At 32.4% G+C, this 22,280-nt stretch overlaps 1 protein-coding gene across 6 annotated transcripts; it reads left to right on the top strand.

Annotated features, from left to right (window-relative positions):
• The first annotated feature begins 11,219 nt into the window (after positions 1 to 11,219).
• LOC111367381 (protein CHAPERONE-LIKE PROTEIN OF POR1, chloroplastic) lies at positions 11,220 to 21,401 on the top strand. 6 transcript variants are annotated; one of them, XR_002697804.1, is made up of 7 exons: positions 11,220 to 11,343; positions 13,276 to 13,481; positions 13,567 to 13,661; positions 14,445 to 14,895; positions 16,358 to 17,277; positions 20,394 to 20,580; positions 20,935 to 21,401. XR_002697804.1 is itself a non-coding variant. In XM_022988222.1 (6 exons), the coding sequence occupies exons 2-5, from the start codon at positions 13,345 to 13,347 to the stop codon at positions 20,542 to 20,544; spliced, it is 834 nt and encodes a 277-aa protein (XP_022843990.1). In that variant the 5' UTR covers positions 11,220 to 11,343; positions 13,309 to 13,344; the 3' UTR covers positions 20,545 to 20,580; positions 20,920 to 21,401. The 6 variants fall into 6 exon arrangements, 5 of the variants coding, with proteins under 5 accessions (XP_022843990.1, XP_022843989.1, XP_022843988.1 ...); XM_022988222.1 differs by lacking the exon at positions 16,358 to 17,277 and having other exon boundaries at positions 13,309 to 13,481; positions 20,920 to 21,401; XM_022988221.1 differs by lacking the exon at positions 16,358 to 17,277 and having other exon boundaries at positions 20,939 to 21,401.
• Positions 21,402 to 22,280: the final 879 nt, after the last annotated feature.

Raw genomic sequence — 22,280 nt, 5'->3', positions numbered from 1 at the left:
TTTTATCCGACGCTATGACACCGGTGTGTGGTATCTTATATGCCTTTCACTGATTCAACCATCCTACAAAACAACATCGAACCACACATTAATATGTTCCAAAATATGCTCAAGGGTAACAAAATATTGAATTATGTAGTATAAAAATCACGAGTGTAGAACACTCATCATCTATCTTAAGGTTAAGCCTGTTTAAAGTGATCTAATAAAGATTAAAGTTATTGAGCTTTGGGCATCTAATTAAACTATATGCCTAAATAAGGCTATATTCTCATATATATAATGGCCCTGTTTGAGCCGTATTCTTTCAAAAAAATACATTCTTAAACGGTGATTTGACAACATTTCAATAACACATTTTTCAATAAAATAATATTACACATAAATTCAAAAATTTTCCTCTTTTTTTAATTATATATTCTCCATCAATCTACTATTTCAAAATACATTCTTTCAAAATAATATAGCTCAAACTCACACTATATGTAATTCTCATTCTTTGGGACATCCTATCAATACGAGAATAACAAGAGAAAGCATATTGAAGATTCAAACCCCATACTCAAGAATAAGAATACAAGAATCAAGCATAAGTGCTAAAGATCAAGAAGGAATTGAGCAATCCAAATTAAAGAACAAGAAGCCAAAATCAAGACCTTGCAGTTGATCTTCAATATTCAAGATAATGGATCAAGGAATATTCCTCACTTGTAATTCCCTTGGTGATTTGACATAGAAATCTTGGCAATAAAGTTCTAAAGATTCATAGAGTTTAAGTTTTAATTTCAACAAGTGGTATTAGAGCCAATCCTTGTTAAACCATTGAATATAAAGAAAGAATTTTAGGGCTGAAATTTATCTCTGAATTTCTAAATTTTGGGATTGAATTTAGCCCTAAATTTAATAAAAAAATTGTTTTTTTTCGATAAATTTTTTTTGGATCTCCAAGATCGTCGCAGTGCTGAAGCGCGAGTTTGGGTACTTTGGCCTGTATTTCGTAAAATTCAGGTAGTGCGACAGCATCGAAAAGCTACTCGGGCGTGCAATGCACTGCTACTACTGGACATTTACGGGTAGCACTACAGCGCTACTCGTCTAGTGCTGCAATATTAGTTTAGTTCCCAAGTTCTATTCGAATTTTAAAATTGTTTTTGTGTTTAAAGAAAAAGAAAATAAAAATAAAAAAGAGTTAACAATTAAATTCCAGATTTTGGTACTAAAGTTTCTTTTTGATTATCTAATGTTCTAAATTGATTTGTTGAAGTAGCATGTTTCCGAAGTAACATCTCTTGTATAAATTAATTTATATGGGATATCAAGATAGTCGTCTAAAATTTATTGCTTTACTATTTATAAAAAAAAAATTGAAAAAAAAAGAATCCGTTAAAAAGTTACCTTATAAAAGAACTCAATGAGTACACTTAATGAAATTTTCCAAAAGAAAACTCAAAAAGGGATCAAGCAGTGCATAAAGTAAAATAGCACAGTAAAGTTTCAAAAAGTAGGTGCACTAAACAGAATAAATACTAAATATCTTGATGAAGCCCCAAACACTTATTTGAGAGAATTAGACATTTGACAATGGATTGTTAGTTTAGTTGATTTTTAGAGGTTGAAGCAATCAAAATAAAGGAGAATCCCTTTTTATTGAGATATTGATTTGCAATTAGTGAGATCTATTTAAACTGAAGAGGGTAAATATTATTATATAAATTCAATCTTATATTACACCTTAGGAATGTGAGTAAAAAGAATAAATTTGAAGGTGTGTATCTCAAGAGAATTTAAGCAGTTGTGAATTTATGATGTTTTATGTAATTCTTCTATACATACATTAATTTTACATTGAATAAGTAGATATTTATTTTTGTATTGTAATTTTGAAGTTGTTCATAAATTTTATACAAATGATTTCAATCATGAGACAAAATACAAGTTATCTGACCATATTTTATTACATTACTTGATTGATAGGCCACCAATTAGGTAATTAGCATTGCATTCTTGTTTGTTGAAATAGCTTTAATTTTGTTTGGAAACAAACAAATGTTCAAGTTTGGGTGTGTTTTGTACAGTTATCTAAGTCATTAAATTTTGAAATTTTGCATTACTTTTAATAAATTATCGTTTAATCTCATGTATTTATCACTTGTTAGGAACAACTAAATGATTTGAAGTGAATTTGGAATAAATGAACGAAATATTGGTGAAAATGGATAAAGTTAAGGATTAAATAGCAATATCTAATAGTTGATTCGGACTTTAAATCAATAATTGGAGATTGTTTGGATTAATTGGATGCAATAAGAAGTAAAAAAGAATGAAATATAATCAAAGGATATTTACAAATCAATTTCCAATGCACAAGGCATATTCCAACGCATTTTGCATCACCTCAATTAGATATTGAAAGAGAAAGTTATGATCAAAATACTGAAAGCTATATAGTGACATAATTATATGCGCACGAAGGTAATTTTTCTTATTTGAATGAAACTCTTTTAGAAAGCAAATTGGACCTGAATCTTAACCTACTTTCATCATATATAATACAAGTCATGGGCAACAATTAGGGATCTTGCTCTCACCTCTCAAATTACATCCATGTCATAAAAATCATTCATAAACAAGGGGTGAATTCCATATAAGTTGGAGAGGAAAACAAATCTAACAAGGGATTGAATCAAGAAATATTAAGAACCTGAAGAATCAAATCTTAGGGTTGATAGTCAAGAATTACAATTGGACCATGACATCTCTTTCTCGTATTTATAAATTTGGGGTAATGTTCTTCCATTTTTCTTGTTATTTTATCATAAAAACACATTTAGCTAGATTTATTTGTGTTGGATTAAGATGAACATTATTATTATTATTATTTATTTATAATTCGAAGACCAAGTAGTTTAGTAAATTTGTTTTCTTAATTGATCTTGTGTCCTTATTTTATTATTTGCCTGATTGATCACCAATTAAATAATTAATTATTTTTGTAGTGATGGGAGACTTACAATAGGTTTAAAACACTACAATTTCAACATATGGACAATAGATGTTAGGAATGACATGTATGGTGCGTGCAATTTTGTTGATAAATGTGTGCTTGAATGCATGCTATGCATATGAATTCGGACTAGGAATATGATCAAGTTGTATTTAAGATAGAATTAATTTATCTTGGAAAAGAAAATTAAACAAAATTGAATTATTGATTGTCATGTATACACAAATTACGTTAAATTAAATAGGTCGAGAATTGGAAATAAAAGAATAATAGATGAATTAAAATTCCAACATAGACATCCCATAAACAATCGTAAATAATTAGTAGATAATTTAGCTATAATCATTTTCTTTTGTTATTTGCATTCAAATTTGATGACAAGTTGATAAATTTAAATTTAACGATTATTCTTCATGGAACGATACTCTTAACTCACATAATAACATATCAACAATCTCGTATTGTGAGTTTTGTTTGAATATGCCTAATGAGAAGAAACTGGACTCTAGAACTATCAGTTGCTATTTTATTAGATACTTTGAATGGTCATGAGATTATAAATTTTACGATTCTAATACAAGGTCAATTTTCGAAATAGAAGATGCCCGGTTCATTGAGGATGTAGAGTTTGCAAGAGGAGATATGGCTAAGAATTTTGTCTTTGAGGAGGAATATATAACTATCCCTTTTGATCAAGATCATTGAGATATTATTGCACGAGATCTTGTTTGAGAAGTAATTCCGGATCCAGAGAATATTCCAATAATCAAGATATTGTTACTAAAGAACAAACTCAACAACCTCAAGAATAAATACTTTAAGAAGATCCACTAGAGAAAGAAGAGATGCAATTTTAGATGACTTTATAGTCTTTTTTTTCAAGAAAATGAAGATATCATTGAATTGGTGGAAGAAGATCCAATTAACTTTCATCAAGCAACACAAAGGTCTAATTTAAAAAAATGGATTGATGCCATGAATGAAGAAATAAAGTCAATGAAAGACAATGATGTTTGAGAACCTATCCCGTTGCCTTTTGGTGTAAAGCTCATTGGTTGTAAGTGGATATTTCAAAACAAGAGAGATTTAGAGGGTGATGTAGAGAGATATGAGGCTCTTTTTGTCACTAAAGGCTTTACTTAGAATGAAGGCATTGATTTAAAAAAGACTTTCTCTTTGATTTCTATGGAAGACTTATGATTTTTATGGCACTAGTGGTACATTTTGATTTTGAGTTATATCAGATGGATATAAAGATGACATTTCTAAATGGTGACATTGACAAGACTATTCAACAAAAAAAATTTGTGTTTGGAGACCCAAAGCAGATGGTTTGTAAATTAAAAAAATCCATCAATGAGATTAAACAAGTTTCCCTTCAATGGTATCACCAATTTCATCAAATAATTATCTTGTTTGGTTTTGAGTTGAAAGCAGTTGATGATTGTGTATACCACAAGTTTAATGGTATTAAGCATATTTTTCTAGTATTATATATTGATGACATACTACTTACATGCGATGATATATATTTATTGCACGAAACTAAGAGATTATTATCAAAGAATTTTGAGATGAAAGATCTTGGTGACATCTCTTTTATATTACAGATATGGATACACTGGGATCATTCTCGTGGTATTCTTACATTATCACAAAAGAGCCATATCGATATGGCTCTTAAGAGATTAAGGATATATGAATGTAAATCAAGTGATATCCTGTTGTTAAGGACGACAAATTTAGTCTTGATCAATTCCTTAAGAATGACCTTAAAGGGAAGGAACTACAGCAAATTTCCTATACTTTAGCGATTGGGAGTTTAATGTATGCTCAGGTTTGTACACGTTCGGATATATCATTCATTGTAGAAATGCTAGGCAAATATTTAAGCAACCCCTAGAATGTATCAATGGAAGGCAGTAAAGTGGGTTATGTGATATGTACTGAAAACAAAGGATTACATGATTACATATAGGAAATTATATTTTGATTTCAATTGGGCTATATCTATATGCTAGCTATCGAAAAGTTCCAAGTAGACACTTGTAGTTTCTTTTGACCACGACAACAAAGTTTATAACATGTTATGATGCATCTAATCAAGAATACGACTGCGAAACTTTATCACTGTGCTGCATATTTTGGATAAAATTGAAAGGCCACTTAAATTATTTTGTAACAATAAGTCAGTAGTCTTATATTTAAACAACAATAGGAGTTCGAGAAAGTCTGAATTTATAGACATCAAATCCCTATTTGTAAAGGAATGAGTTCATAGTGGTCAGGCTACAAAACATATTGGGACAAACTCCATAATAGCATATCCCTGTACAAAAGGGCTTCAATCTAAGGTCTTTCATGTGTACATTGTGAGGGGTGTTACACATTTAGATGATATGCTAGTTTAGTGGGAGTTTGTGTTTGAATGTTATCTATTTTAGAACATATTTTGTAGCATGCAATTCAATTTATGATATTTAATTTATTTCAGAAATAAGGTGTTTAGTAAAGTATTCAGTTATTTCCACTCTAATTAAAGTTTTCTTTGGTTTCATCTCATTAAAGAATAAGGTAACATAAGTTGGAAATATACGAATTACATTACATATAATTTCCATGCTACACATCTATGTTATCTAATTGTATTGATATATTTGATCATTGATAGGTTTAGTTATATTATTTGTAATGAAGATCACTTTGATCCTATATTGACATAATTGATGGATGAGATTGTTCGGATATGATTTTGGTTATGATAGTAAAAGTTTTAAGTTATAAGATTATGCATATTTATAAGGTAACATATGTGATTCAAGTTAGAGATTATTGGATTTTAATTTGCCAGGGTTACTTAAATATGTAATTGTGTGTTAAAGGCTATTTTAAGGTTAAACCCATTTGAGGTGATATAATAAAGATTTAAAGTTATTGAGCTTTAGGCAACTATCTAAAGTATGAGCCTAAATATGTGTAGAGATTGTTGTAGCGCCTTAAGTTTCCATAAATCTTGAAGTGTAACAAAAAAAAAAAAAAATTCAATTTTCTTTGTGTTAAAGACGGAACGGTAAAATATTATTTATTTAATAAAAGTATTGTATATCTACAAATTTAAACTAAACAATTAAAATTATATTTTTCGAAATAAATATGTCCAACTACTATTTAAAACAAGTCTTTGAACATAAAGGAAACTAATTAATTGATTAAGGATAGAAACCTAATAATTTTACTTCTTCAAATCCTCTTGTTAGTCCGCACCACCATCCCGTCACAGTTTCAATAAACTCGAATTATCCTAAAAAAATTTCTTGTAAGAGAGAGTATTTAAAATATACCCAATAAGATTTGTGCAATTTGCATAGACAATTATATAACAATAAAATAAACACTTCATATCACATTTCTTATAGAGTATATTGATGACCAAGAGAGATACTAATCAGTATAACTTTGAATTCTCAAAGGATTTCATATTTCGTTATAAGGAACTCAATAGAGTTCATATTTCATTATGTCGAACCATAAGGTCCACTGACAATTCATGCATAAGATACTAAGTATAAAAATATACAGAAACAAATCACTAACACAAAAGTATTTTACCTTGATTTTGAAAGGTTAAAAGGAATACAATCTTGCACGTAAAAATTCTTTTATTATTTTTCTGTACTCTTTTTTTCTTTTTCTTCTATCTTTCTCTACCACGGCTCTCTTTATTTTCTATGGTGAAATAATGAGAATTTTTATAATATTTATAGTTGAAAACTCAATTGAAAAACTTTATAATACAAGGAATTTGGAAAAAAAAATGGTTTTAAATAATAGAATTACGATTATATCATATTAATGGTTTTCCTAATTAAAATAATCAACCAATCCTAATCATCTAATTGTATTTATATCAAAATGGAACATGTGAAAGTTAATCTGAAAATTGATTCCATTTGACTTAATCTAATTGTGTTAGAATTTGAAGTAACGGACTTTTAGTCAAATTATATTATAATTAAATTTTATCAAAATCAAAATATGATTAATATTAACCTTTATCAAAATTAAAATAGGAGATTAACTTATCAAAATCGATATTTATCCTGTATACACATGGCTGCCATAAAAATTAAGTCATAAACCACTTAATTAATTTCAAATTAAAGATAACATTTTTTTTTAAACTTCAATAACTTGGGCTTAAATTATCCTGATTAACTTTTTTCTCACATCTATAATGCGTCATGTAATATGATCTACGTAATGAGCCTAATATTGATATACAAAAACCCACTCTATCAAAATATAATTATTTGACACAAAATAAAGAAATTAAAACCTATTTAAACTTCCAAAATTATATTATAAAGTATATAGAAAAAATAATTTTATTAAATAAAATCTTAAGTCGTTGAAGTTGTATTTCATGAAAGAACGAAATACTCACACATGCGCACACACACACATGATTATGATCTCCAACTCATATGTGATTCTCATTTTTTTAATCATCTCATCAACGCAAGAATAATAAGAGAAAGGATATTGAAGAGAGATCCAAATCAAGAACATGAAATCAAGAATCAAGTAGAAGTGATAAAGATCAAGAAGAAAGATTTGAACAACCAAGATTAAAGAACAAGAAGTCAAAATCAGGCAATTACAATTGTTCTTCAAGATTCAAAACAATGGATCAAAGTATATTTCGTACTTATAATTCTCCTGGTAATTTGATATAAAGATTTTGTCAATAAAGTTCTAAAGATTCATAGAGTTTAATTTTTAAATTCAATACCAATATGACCATGCGTCAGACACGCTTAGAAATGCAGTTCGAAAAAAAAAGGATAAATCCATAAGAAAAAAGAGAAGAAAAAACAATAAAATTAAAAAAAAAAAATTTGAAAATACATAGTAATCTTAGGAGATTCCTAGGTTTAGGACATTAGGAAAAAAGTGCCTGAGAGGAGATGAAATTCGAGGGAGTACAACGACACCCAGAAATGTGGTCGATTAATCACTCAAACCCTAAGCTAAACATAAAATTTAAGTGCGCGGGATGGAGAAGAAACCTTAATTGACCTGTCCTCAACATGTTGTCTTACTCTTCGAAAAATTACATGCCAATATGTTTCGGTAGTGTCATGTCCACACGCGTGCAACTTAGATCCCAATCCATCTAATAGCCGTTGTTAAAGGTGGGAATCCAACTATTGGAAATTATTTTGAAACTGGAATAAAAAATGGGATATTTATTTGACTTAATTAGTGATCCTAGAATGTGAAATTGGATTTGTCGTTTTTTAAACAGAAAAAAAAGTAAAAAGTTACAATATTTCAAAAATCAAACTTTTACTAGAAATTCACTTGTTTCAAGCAGATTCCCCCCCCGCCCCCCCCATCTTTAGGTGCTAGGTGCATGCACTTGCACACTACCTATATGTATGATTTGCATTTAGCTCCCATTTGACCCCCATTACCTGAAAATGAAAATGAGAGGAATAGTATTTTTTTAGAATAATGAGTGGTTGAAAAAGAAGGAAAATTTTTCGATTTACGTGTAATATTATTTTATGAAAGATTGTGTAGTTGAAAATAGGAGAGAGAAAAATGAAATGTAATGTAATTGAATTTAATGGGGATCAAACGGGGGCTTAGTTCTCATGTAATGATTTTTATAAATAAATGTTAGCGAGATTTAAATTTAGAATTTATCTTGATATAAACAAGTTAGTTCCCTAGCTTGATATTTGGGTGTCGCCAATTTGCCATGCAACCTATATTCTACATAATTTTCTGGTAAGTTGGTGTTGGAAATCTACTTATCATGCGCAGCAAAAAATAAAACAATTTTTCAATTCCCACTAAGGATTCATCCGTGTTTAAATAGAAATTGTGATAGGAATTATACCTTTTACGAGATCTGCAAACTCCTTTACTATTTTTTCGTTCCAACGATCTTGACTCGCCACCCATAGTGTCTAATTGTCCAACCTCCAACGGTGATCCACACAGAGAACAAGATTGTAGGATTATGATTTTCTTCTTGTGCTAGCAAGAATAATGAATTTCTACGGATATTGAAAATTCTAGTCATATTTATATAAGCTGGAACGGGCTTGACCTGACCCCGTCCAATATTTAATTAATCTATTTAATTAAATTCGGTCCATAAATTAATTAATCCAATTAATCAATTTAGGCCTAATTCTATTAATTAATTTATCCAAAGCTTCTTAAATTAATTAATCGACAAATCACAATCTTTCAGTTCTCCTTTTGTGTGTGACCCATCAGGTTCTCAATCACGATATCTAATGACGTGAAATATTATTTTATTCTAATCAAAATTGATAAATTAAAACACCCTTTTAATTTATCATCAATTCACACTCGCCATCCTAGATTGACATCTAGCAATGTGTCAGAGCAATACGTGTGACGGTAAATGTCACGTGGTATGACAAAGCCAAACTCGTTTGTCTACCGTGAAACTATGATTCCTCCGTCAATATGATCCAATCAATTACGAGATATGAAAGTGTATTAATCTCGATTATCGATCATATTTTTCACTCCATTATTAAGTCAATATAAGTCGAAAACTTTTTTTCGACTTATGAGTATACCTTGGCCATGAATTTCGTTATCGACTTAATTAAATGAAATGCATATCATAATCTCTTATTATCTAAGAGTGACGAAATCTCTATTGGCCATTCAAAATCTTCATATGATTCTTGACATATTCGAACGATGCCGTATTAGCAGCTCTTGGCAGAGTAACATCTAACACCGTCAAAACATGACCGTTCTCATATAATATACTAGTTAACATTCCTTCAAATTCTATATATAAAATCAATATTAAAAACGTCATACCGCTACCACTAAACTTCTAGTTTTTCCTTTCCAATTTAATCCCTTACATTTTTTACTAATTTCAAAATGGAACATATTGTTTCGGTATAAGATAGTCATTTTACTTATCTCCATCACTAATTTCCATTAAATTTATCGATGGAGACAAACGAATGAAACTGAATAGAAAGCTATGTGACCTCTCTGAAATAAATTAAAGATACACAACTAAGTCCCTGTTTATTTCTCATTCTTTTAAACTCTTTTTTTTTATATACTCATTTTCAACCACACATTTATATGATAAAATATTTTATATATAAACTCAAAATTTTTTCCTACTTTTTAACCACACATTCTCTAAAATTTCACTATTCAAAATAATGTTTTTCCCAAAAAATGGCCACCAAACAAATGCTAAATTAAAACAAGGCTCAAAATCAAGTGATTATCTGAGTTTTTTCACATATGAAAATATTTCAGATGAAACAAAAAGAATAATACCATTTAACCCCCCACTTGAAATTACAATTCCAGTTTAATACTATTTAACCCCCACTTGAAATTACAATTCCAGTTTATAAGTAATGGGACATTAAATGATAGTTGCATAGCAAGTTAATTGTTTCAATGGTTACTGAACTAGTCCATGTCTTTGATTGGTCACTGAAATTAGAAATGTTGAGTTTTGGTCACTGAACTTAAGTTTATATCTTCGATTACTTATTGAAGTTGAAAATATCGAGTTTTGAACACCGAACATTGAAAAATGTTATATATTAATCATTGAACTTTGAAAAATATTATACATTACTCGCTGAACTTTGAAAAATGCTGTACTTTACCCAATGTAAATTTAGGGCTTGTTTGAACCACATTAATTTAAAAAAAAAAAATATTCTTTAACAGTGATTTGACATCATTTCAACAACACATTCTTCAATAAAATAATATTACACGTAAATCTAAAACCTTTCCTTATTGTTTAACCACATATTTTTCATTGATTTGATATAAATAATACATTTTTTTCCTATAATGTGGCTCAAACATGTGCTTAATATTTTTTAAAGTTTAATAGTCATACTAGTGAATAACGTACGGCATATTTCAAAGTTCAGTGGTCAAAACTCGACATTTTAAATTTCAACGATCAATTTAAGACATGAATCTAAGCCCTCGTTTAAAACTCTTTAATTTAATTTAATTTTTTCTCTTCTAATTTTTAACCACACAATCTTCAAAAAAAATATTATTCCTTCATTATAAATTTAAATAGTGGGGGCGAACGGGTTGTAAACTAGTGAACAATCGTACACATTGATATAAAGTTTAGTCTACATTGGAACAATTAACTATTGCCTAGCACGATTCAAACAAAAAAAAGGTTTGGAGAGTTACTCTCCCTCCGATATTTGACCTGTGCTCGTAGAGTTTTCATTTCTCAAGAAGAGTGTTGAATTTTTTTCTTCCACCATAGGGTACGCTCTCGCCTTACTCATTTTCTTGATTTTTGCAGTACAATAATTTTCTAATTAGTGGCTAACAGAAGCTCAGCAGTAGATTATATGTTCGATGGTAGATGTTGAAAAAACGGCTTTAGTCTGTTAAGAATATTGGGAAGAAATGCACACAATTTTGAAGCTTTACACTTGATGTGCCGGTAGCATAAGTTAGTGTGGTTTTTAATATTTCTCAGTAATTGAATGGATGGAAACAACAAGAAAAATGAATGAAAATAATATGGTTGAATAAAAGGGTTATTGGACAATGGGTTTATGTTCTCTTTTTTGTGCTCTAATTCTAACTTATTGAGAATGAAACAATTCAAATTTACTTGTATCCTCATTTTGAGGAAGAGCTGTCAGGGAGCCTTTTTTTTTTAACATTTTTCCTCCTCAGGATTGTTTAGTTTCATGTTTGGGTTGGGGGTGCAGATGAGACAACCTCATGTGCGAAGGGTTGGTGTAGTTTCCTGTATATGTTTCATAATGTATGTGGGAAGAACTGGTGGGGATTCTTTTAAGAGAAGAAATATAGGACTGTTAGACAGGTGAAGGAGTAGTGATAGTTCTTTGGGCTTGATAACTACGATATAAGCCCTCAGTCAGGAATAGTTAGGAGGGTTAAACTGAAAGGAGTGCTAATTGGGGTTCTCCAGAGATTTAGAGAACCACAACCTCATCAACAACTTTCCACATCTCAAGGGAAGTGGATGAATTTTTTGCCCACATGTTTTGATCAGATGGGTGATTTTCCAATAAAGTTAAGATTCTATCTTTTCAAGGCATTTCATCCTCATTGAGGTTTAGGCCTTTGAAGTAAAAAGAATAAGTACACATGTAAAATATAAACATGAAATTTGAGAAAATACTTCCTTATTTGTGCATTATAATTTTTATTTTCTCTTTTACGTACTTTTTCAATTTGTAAGTTTATTAAGCCCCTGTTTGGTGACCATTTTTTTGGAAAAACATTGTTTTAAATAGTGAATTTTTAGAGAATGTGTAGTTAAAAAGTAGGAAAAAGTTTAAATTTATTTGTAGAATATTTTATATGGGAATGTGTGGTTGAAAATGAGTGTAGAAAATAGAGTTTTGAAAGAATGGGAGAGAAACAGGGGCTAACACTCCACATCAATATTTAGGAGTCATATAAGCTGTTTTGTTTTTTAGAAGTTCATATATGGTTTCTCAAGTTTCTACATCGTTTATATTTCGTTTATTGCTTTTCTAACTGGATGATGAATTATGTATTTATTATTAAATATTTAACTTTTCTACCACTTTTAACTAGTGTTCTAAAAAGCGGCGTCTAGGCGCGAAGTGGGCGTAGAATGCTTTGCCTCTTGCTTTTTTTTGTTGTTTCCACCCATTTAATTACTGAGAAAGATGAAAACCGCACTAACTTTTTTATGCTTTTTTTCTTTAATTATTAAATAAGCTTTAGATTGATTTAAAAATTTAAAATAATATTAAAATATTAAAATTCTTTTTTACGCATAGGTTGAACTTGGCCTCCCCACTTTGCCACGCATTACACTTTTTAAAACAATGCTTTAAACCATTTTAAATTACATATTTAGAAAATGATTAAGTGAAGGTATTCACATATTGTGGCTTTTGCCTCAGTTTCTGAAGCATAAAATGCCGTCTTCTCGTTTCACTGTTCATGCACTGTTTTGAGTGCCTTATTTTGTTTCATTCTCCTCTCATTTTTATTTGCTTCTTTTTGGTCTGTTCATTATCTCATTGGTGGTACATTCATGTATAACATGGTTTTGAAAAATAATGATCAGATCGAGGGAAGTTTCTCGGTTATGTTGAAGTGGACTTCCTATGTTGTATGAGTCTCTGGACATGCTTTGTTAGTTTTCATCCATGCTTAATTTTTTTTCTCCCTCATTATTGCAGCTTTTGACCTGTTCTCACCAAGTCAAGTTGCAGGGTGTTGAGGTTGATCAGTTACCTGGAGACTTAACAATGTCATCATCTGGATTAACTTGTAGCCCCTTGAGATATAGCCTTCACTTTCCTGCAAGAGATGTTGGGTTTAGCAATGACCGAGTTACTTCATTTCCTAATATTATGAGATCTAAGGATTTTCTCTATTTATATGGGTACATCTTATATCTTGCGTGTTATGTAGTTGCATGTATTACAGGTATCAAACTTTATTTCTTTTCTTGATTTTCATAAAAATAGTTGGACTGGATCGACTCAGCAACGTATACGAAGAACTCCTTTGCTCAAATGCGCAATGGATGCATCCTATGGTGATTCTACAAATGAGTCAGCTGGTAAACTTTGTGCATTTCTTAGTTACTTCAGAATTTTGTTTGATTGAAGATGTGTAGTTAAATTATTAATCTTTGATGGTAATGAATGATTGTTGATTCTGTCATTTAGTGTCTGGTGGATTTTCACACCCAAGGAAATGACACTGGTGGGAATCACTGTGACCGTTGTAGTTGTGTGCTTGAGATGATGAATGAATGACGATTATTCTTTTTGTTGGCATGTTGGGAAAATCAAACCCACTTATTGAAATTTATTTTATTATTGAATCAAGATGAACTCCAGTCTTCAATTTGTTCCTATAGTCATCTATTGGGTTTACTTTTCAAGGTCTGTGATAAATGCTTAACAGCAAAAATAACACTTTCCTGTTGGCTCAAACTTCTTGATTTTTCTCACGGGTTCGGGACCAGAGACTCATACTTGATTAAGTCATTAATGATCATGTGTCTTGTGTTACTTATTTCTAAAAATGTGCATCCAGAAATTATTGTCGGCTTTTTGACTCACTTTTATTGGATGAGTAGAGCCTTTATTTCTTGTCATGTGGGGTGTTGTAGAACTCCCACGCCTAACATACATAGTGGTTATATCATTATTGATACTTACCTTGTAATTTTACCAACAGTACCATTAATTTTTGTTGTAGATAAACTTTGATTGCTTACACTTGCCACGCTTAACATTCTTAATGTTCTGTCTTCTTGTTGTTGATCTCTGACAATAACTTCTGTAAATTAGCTATCTGAAATTTTTGGAACTTTTATCTTTTTACTTTTTCCCAGGTACCACAACATTTCCAAGAATCAACGTAAGGGACCCATATAAGCGACTTGGAATTAGTAGGGAAGCTTCTGAAGATGAAATTCAAGCTGCCAGGAATTTTCTAATACTAACATATGGAAGGCATAAACCAAGTGTGGAAGCTATTGAATCAGCACATGATAAAATAATAATGCAAAAGTTCTATGAAAGGAAGAACCCTAAAATCAACATCAAGAAAAAGGTCAGGGAAGTAACACAGTCACGCGTTGTGCAGGCTGTTGTGAGCAGGTTCAGAACTCCATCATTGAATGTCATTCTAAAAACTACCATTGCATTTATGGTGCTCGGAGTGCTCACAGTACTCTTTCCAACTGAAGAAGGGCCTACCCTTCAAGTTGCCATTTCTTTATTACTTACCATGTATTTCGTCTATGATCGGCTGAAGAGCAAACTCCGTGGTTTTCTTTATGGGTAAGCTCTTTATATTGCTATATGAAGGTATTGTGTTTTAGACCAATGGATTCCTAGATTGACATTTTATAAGAATTTATTTTTACACCATGTCCATAGTCATAGTGTCTAGCTCTAATTTTCAGTTACCATGTCCTTTTTATCTAGAGCATATAAATAAGAGGTTGCTGTTTAGGGCAGGATCAAGTTGGAGGGATAAAATGAAACTAGGGCTTCATTTTTTAAAATTACATAAGCGAATTTGTCAAAATCTCAATTTGACCTTACTCCTTATTACACACTGTTTGTTCTTCTCCACCCGACTCCATGCTTTTCTTATCCAGTCCTCCTTTGGGCAGAGTGGCACTTATTCGTATTGCATGGCTGGCACTTTTCCTGATCCTTGTTAGATTATTCTACTTGTGTTTGTCAGACGAGCCTTCCTAACGTTTGGGGACTTTGTTGATCTGATGCTTGTCAAAGGCGACCACTTGAGCCTTCTCTAAAACCTCGTGTTATGTGCCTAATTGTACTATTGTGATGCCCTTTTGAATATCATTCTTCAATTGATACTCAAAGTCTGACTCGCTTATCAATAACCACTAGATGTGGAGAAAACCTGAATAATTCTTCAACCTTCTGCTCTACTCGTTACTAGGTATCCACCCTTACCCTAGAATCTTCTTCTTCCATTAAACCTCACATTTCTTTCAGCCACAGTTCATTCTCTTTTTCTTTCTCTTACACATACACTCCCACAGCTTAAAATTTTGGGATTTTAATGAATATTGATCTCACAGATTACCTTTATCGAGTAGCTGTATTATCAGCTTTATACACTTCTATATCTGGCTTAGTTAAGAGGCCAACTCTAGTTTTCAGATTTTTAGGCCTGATGCCAAGGCATTTTGAGTGGACTATTGTTTTCAATTTATTTTCCTCCAAGAGACTTTGAACAATCCTCGTATATAATTACACTACCTTTATGCATGTCATTAGATATAGGTCTATTGGATGGCTCTATTTAAACCTGAGGAAGGGGTAGGATTTTGTTACTACCCATGCCGTTATTTTCAATGTAGGTGCATGTTGAAAATTTGATTTCATCGCTCTCTCTTCTTCCTCTATTCCTTTTGCATGTCACACTCACACACAAACACTAACATTTCTCCATTTAGATTCCCTCCGATGATGGATTGATTTAAAATGCTTTTTGAAAATAGAATTGCTAGTTAATATGCTTAATGCATTGCATCTTGAATAACCAGAGTCGTGGTTTGATTTGCACTCATACCTTTCGGTTCAGGCGGGCACAAATAAAGATTGAAACAGGTTGAAGCAAGGAATGCTTTCTACTCCCATTCCTTTCCTAGTTAGTTTCAAACATGTCCATTCTCTAATTTTGCTTCATTAGAAAAACATTTTTTTTAGTTTAGTTATATTTAATTATTTAATGAGATGAATTATTCTTTGCTTTGAACAGAGAGGTGTGACAGTGCTAGGGTTGTGACTTCGAGCTATCGTGCAAGCGGCTGCTGGAGTCGGCAGGAGGCCGGGTTCTTGCAGGCCAGTTGCCAGGGGAGTTACAATGCCGGGGACAGTAAGGGCGGGGCGTGGGGAAGGGTCATTTGGGGGTGGATTGGTCATGGGGCTAGGGTTAGCCCATTTTCGGAGAGAGAGAGATAAGGGAAGAAGGAGAGAGAAAAGTTCATTCATTTCTTGGTGCACGTGGGGGAGTTATTTCTGATCTTAGACAATCAATCCATTCTGAGTATGAAGTCCTTCATATATAACAGGACTAAGTCTGCTTTGATTATCCAACCCATGAGTTGCTAACTTATTGTCCTTGGCTATCTGATCAGCACTAAGTATCTTCGTAGATATGAGAGTAACTTGTAAAATATTGTCGATGGGACAATCTACATTTGACTTTAAAATGAATGCAGGAGAGAGAAGAATGTGTATCTCCATAATCCTTTTGCATACGAAAGGAGGTGCAGAGACTGGTATAATACCTGCTTAACAGTTAACACACTTGGATCCTGAAGCTGCATTAAAGGAAAAACCTCGGCCTTGCCTTTCATCAGACTATTAGCTTTCTTAGGTTGTCCCTCTCAGCATTCATTGGAGAAGTGTCCTCACCTGTCACATTTATGGTAGACTTTCATTCCGAACAATTTCTCTCCTTCATGATGTTTTTGGCACTTTGGGAAGAGTGGCCACTTATTTGTAGCACTAGTACTGGCACTTGTTCTAGGCTTTTCAATTTTGTTGGAGCTGTACCATTCTTCTTGTTAGATCCATTCCACTTGTGTTAGGCAGATAATTGTCGCTGCTGTTTGGGGACTTCGTCAATTTGATGTTTGTTGAGGTGACTACTTGAGCTTTCTCCAAAACCTAGCGGTATGTGCCTTATTGTACTATTGCGACGACCTTTAGAATGTCAGTTTTCTGTTCATGCTCAAAGCATCTTGCTCCAGTAATCAGCATCCACTAGACGTGGAGCAGACATGGACGATACTTTGAACTTCAGCATGTACTTGGAGTTGAACACTATTCAATATCAAAATTATGAACTGTAGCTGCCTGTACACCTTTAATCTTATTCTTCCTTTAAACCCTGTAGCTTTCCAAGCACTCGAATCTCTCCCAGCTGCAGTTTATTCTCTCTCCTGTTTTTACACATGCACACAATTTGGGATTTTTATGATATTGATCTTGCAGAGTGTCTCTTTGAGTAGCTTTATGAACAACTTGACATACTTCTGTATCTGGCTTAGGAGGCCAACTCTAGTAATCAGATATTTGGATCCGACTGCCAAGGCATTTTGACTGGAGTCTTTGTTTCAATCAACTGCCCTCCAAGCAGCCTTGGACAATCCTCATCCAGAATTATACACAACAATTATGCATGTCATTAGAAATAGGTCAATTGGATGCCTGAAGTTGATCTTAGGGAGGAGAGCAATATACCATCAATGCTGTTATTTACAAATGTAGGTGCAAGTCGAGAGATTTGATTAACTCTCTCAATTCAAATCTCATCTCCATTTTCTTTTCTTCCTCTATTCATTTCCTTCATGTCTTGTTGCATAAACACCAACGAATATTAATACTCTTCATAGATTCCTCATTCCTGCAATGATGGATTGATTTAAAACACTTATGAAAATAGTATTGCTTTTTTATATACAAACTGCATTGCCGCTTGAACATCCGGAGTAGTGGTGCCAATGCGCATACCATTCGGTTCAGATGGGCATGAATAGAGATTGAAACTGTTAAGAATGGCGACTTTTAATTCCTGTTCCATTCCTAATTAGTTTCAAACATATATTAATACTATAATTTTGCTTCATCTGAAACACTTTTTATGTTTAATTATATTTAGTTATTAAATAAGATGATTTGATAATTGGTTTTGATTTTAGCATAATCTAATTTATTTTAAGAAAAATAAAGAAAATATGTTTTTAAGCTGTTTCTTGATGCACACATGGGGAGTTCTTTTTTTATCTTTGACAACCAGTCCATTCTGATATGATGTTTCTTGACGAACACATAGGGAGTTCTTTTGACAACCAGTCCATTCTGCATATGATGTCGAAGTCCTTCATATCTGACTGGACTAAGTCTGTTTACATGATCCAATTTTTAACTTATTGTCATTGGCTATTTGGTCGCACTAAGTATCTTCGCTGATATGAAAGAAAATACTTATATTGTCAATCAGTAAACATTCCATATCTGACTTTAAAATAAATGAAGTAAAAGAATATGCATCTCTATATTCCATTAATAAGAAAGGAGTCGAGTCAGGACTCTTATGACACCTGCTAACATGTTCAGATCCTGCTCCACCTCCAGTTGGTTAAAGAATATACCATAACTTTGCCTTTCAGCAATCGTTTTTTCTTAGGTGGTTCGTCCTAGCATTCCTTGCCTGTCACATTTATGATAGTTGTTCTTTCCAATCAATCACTCTCCTTTATATTTTTTTGGCACTTTGGGTAGAGTGGCCACTTGTTGTATTTCTGCTACTGGCACTTGTTCTAGTCTTTTCCTTTTTGTTGGAGCCCGTCCACTATTCTTGTTATTTCTGTTACACTTGCTTGTGCCGGATGAACCTGACTACATTTGGGGGAGTTCATCAATCTATGCCTTCGTAACTTCTGCTTAATTGTACTATTGTTACAGCCTTTTGAATGCCAGTATTCATTCCGAACATTCAAAGCGTCTAGATTGCCTGTTCTCAGTATCCCTTACATGGGGTCAAACGTGTATAACTCTTCGACCTTCAGCTTGTGGTCGGACTTGTACACTTTTCATTATCAAAGTCATGAACTGTAGCTAACCTTACCCATAATATCTTCTTCTTCCTTAAACCTACGTAGCTTGTTAAGCCCTCTAACATCTCCTGTCTGAGTTTATTATCTCTCTTTCTCCTTACGCGCACACAGAATGAGAGGATTTAGGAGTTTAGGATCTATGTGATACTGATCTTGCAGGTTGCCTCTTTGAGTAGCCATATAAGCAACTTCAGATGCATTTCGTGTCTGATTTAGTCTTGAGGCCAAAACTGATAATCAGATTTTTATTAGATCCAACTGACAAGGCATTTTGAGTGGACTCTTTGTTCTCCATTAATTGTCCTCCAAGCACCCTTGGACGATCCTCATATAGAATATAGGTTAGATATAGGCCGATTGGATGCCTCTAGTTAAACCTGAAGGAGTAGGAGCAATCTTTAGTACCCATACCATTGTCTTCAAATGTAGGTGCACATTGAAAGATTTGATTTCACTTCCTGAACCAAATTTTCATCTCTGTTCTCTCTTCTTTCTCTTTCCTTTTACATGTGTCATGTGCACAGATGAAACACCAACATTCCCATGAATGATGGACGAATTTGAAATGCTTGCTGAAATAGAATTGCTTGTTGATTTGCTTACTGCATTGCTTCTTGAATAACTGGAGCGGTGGTGCGACTTGCATGCATACCATTTGGTTCGTACAGGGGCAGGAACAGAGATTGGAATAATTTGAGGATGAAAGATGCTTTCTTTTTATTCCTCTTCATTTTTTGGTTTTTTTCAAAATTCTGATGCTCGTCAAATGTGACTAATTATCTAGGTTTGCTCCACAAATAATGAACTCTAGCCACCCATAACTATTAGAATTATTTCTTCATTAAACCTTCCACCTCTCCCAGCTGCAACCCCACCCCACAGTTTCATTTTTTAAGGGGCTTCTGAATAACTTACGGGCTTCTGAGGTGCTCCCAGGGTTTCTACTTTCGAGCAAGAAGAGGAAGTGGTGGTGAAGACCCTTTTTAACATGGCTTTAGCTGAATCTTTACGACAAAAGAATGCCTTTTATATGTAAAACATTGTCTTTAGGCTGTTTTTCAATTTGACCTAGACTATGGTTCTTTAAAAATAATTTCCCATCATATTATGTACTATTATGTGTCCTGTACTATCTTGCTTAAATCATTGCTGACTTTCACTGTTTTTCAGGGCTGGGACTTTTGTTATCTCCTGGCTTCTAGGAACATTTTTAATGGTCTCTGTGATGCCACCCATACTCAAAGGGCCAAGAAGTTTGGAAGTGACAACTTCATTGATAAGCTACATTTTCCTTTGGGTTGCTTCTACTTACCTGAGATAGAGCCCAAACTTCCGTAAATGTCTCAGTTTTGACGAGGTAAACATTATGTAATTCCTTTTTGTGGTATTAGGCAAGTTTTAAGTGCTTTATATACCTTCAATTAGACACTAACACCAACTAATCCGTCTGTTTTCGAGGTATAAGATATACGGAATAATGGAAAGAGTTCGTTTATCAATGCTTGGATTGTTAATGGTTTCTTGAATGAGTTCCTATTTGATAACTTGCTGACAATTTATTTGCTCATTCTTGAAGGCTTGGTTTCTTATGGCTGTGAAATTCTTGGAATAATTGTTGCATTTGGCAATTTGTAGTTATTAATGCACCAACATTCTTAATATTAGCAAAAGAGTGACAAATTTAACTGTACTGCAGTGGATATTTTGACAGGCAGGTTTGAAGTGGTTGCTCTGATCTGGTCATATGAAAACTACGTATTGAAAATTTGAAAAGAGAGGGTTTATGGACCAATTTTCATTTCAACCCTGTCCCCAGAGGCACCTATATGTTATTTGGACAAATTGAGCCAAGTTTTAAAAGATCCTGCATCAAAGGTGTATATTTGCTTCGATAACAGCTAATGGTGATGCCACTGGGTTTTGGTTGTTCTTTAAAGAGTGTTTTTCTTTTGTTGGGAAATTTTACTCAAAATTGAATTGAATCGACTTTGGTTGAGAAGTGTGAATTAGATAAGATCGGGAAATCACTGGGAGCAAATTTCAGCCATCAATCTTTAAGAACTTTGATAGAACAGCAATGACATATTTAGTGAAATGAATTGGAAAATACTATATTGTACTACTATAACATTAAGAAATTGTTTATGATAATTTGATAATGTCTCCATCAATTTGCAACTTCGCACTACTTATTATTCCTGAACTTGTAATAGGCTCAAATTGGATGGGCACTAGATTCGGCCCTTGTTTGAGGTCCATTTTTTTTTTTTTTTTTATCAAAATACATTTTTCGACAGTGATTTGATATCATTTCAATCGCACTTTTTTCAATAGAATAATATTAGGCGTAAATTCAAAAATTTTCTTTATTTTTTAACAACGCATTCTCTATCATAACACTATTTCAAGAGACATTTTGGAGAAAAATAAAGCTGTAAATGGGCCTCCCAATGCCTCAAAGCAGGCGTTATTTTTGGTGGCACTGGGCCCAAACAAGTTATTATTTTGTAATTTTATTTTAGCAAATAAAAAAAGGGTAATTGACTTGTTATTAGGGCTGAACAAATCATTCGAATCGAGCTGGATTGGATTGAATTAAATAGAGCAGTTTATTTTGGTTATTCTTAAGTTGAATACTCCTATGAGCTTTAAAATCGAGAATAGGCGAATTTGGTTTGGTTCTTGGTTCTAAACCAAAAATTGAAGAATCGAATACGAGTTAAATCTTTCGAAATTTTTTTATATTAAATAAGTCAAATTATTTTAATTTTTTCTAAATAAAATTGTCAACTAATTAATTGAGCCAAAAATTTCATTTTTGTGTTTTTTAGCTCAAGCCCAACTTTTTATTTATTTTTTCCCTTGGGGACTTAGAGTTAATTTGCACAAAGTTTATCTATTTTAGGGTTGTATTTCGCTAAGTTTTCCAATTTTAGGGTTATATTCTGCAACATTTACCAGGGTTGATTTGCACGTGAACATTTGAACAATTCTTCTTCTTCAATACAGATAAACATTCCAATTTCAAACCAACAACCAAACCAGATTGAAAATGGA

This window comes from Olea europaea, chromosome 18 (assembly GCF_002742605.1).
Source record: "Olea europaea var. sylvestris chromosome 18, O_europaea_v1, whole genome shotgun sequence".
In the NCBI taxonomy this organism is placed as follows: Eukaryota; Viridiplantae; Streptophyta; class Magnoliopsida; order Lamiales; family Oleaceae; genus Olea; species Olea europaea.
This window is presented reverse-complemented; position numbering and strand designations above follow the sequence as displayed.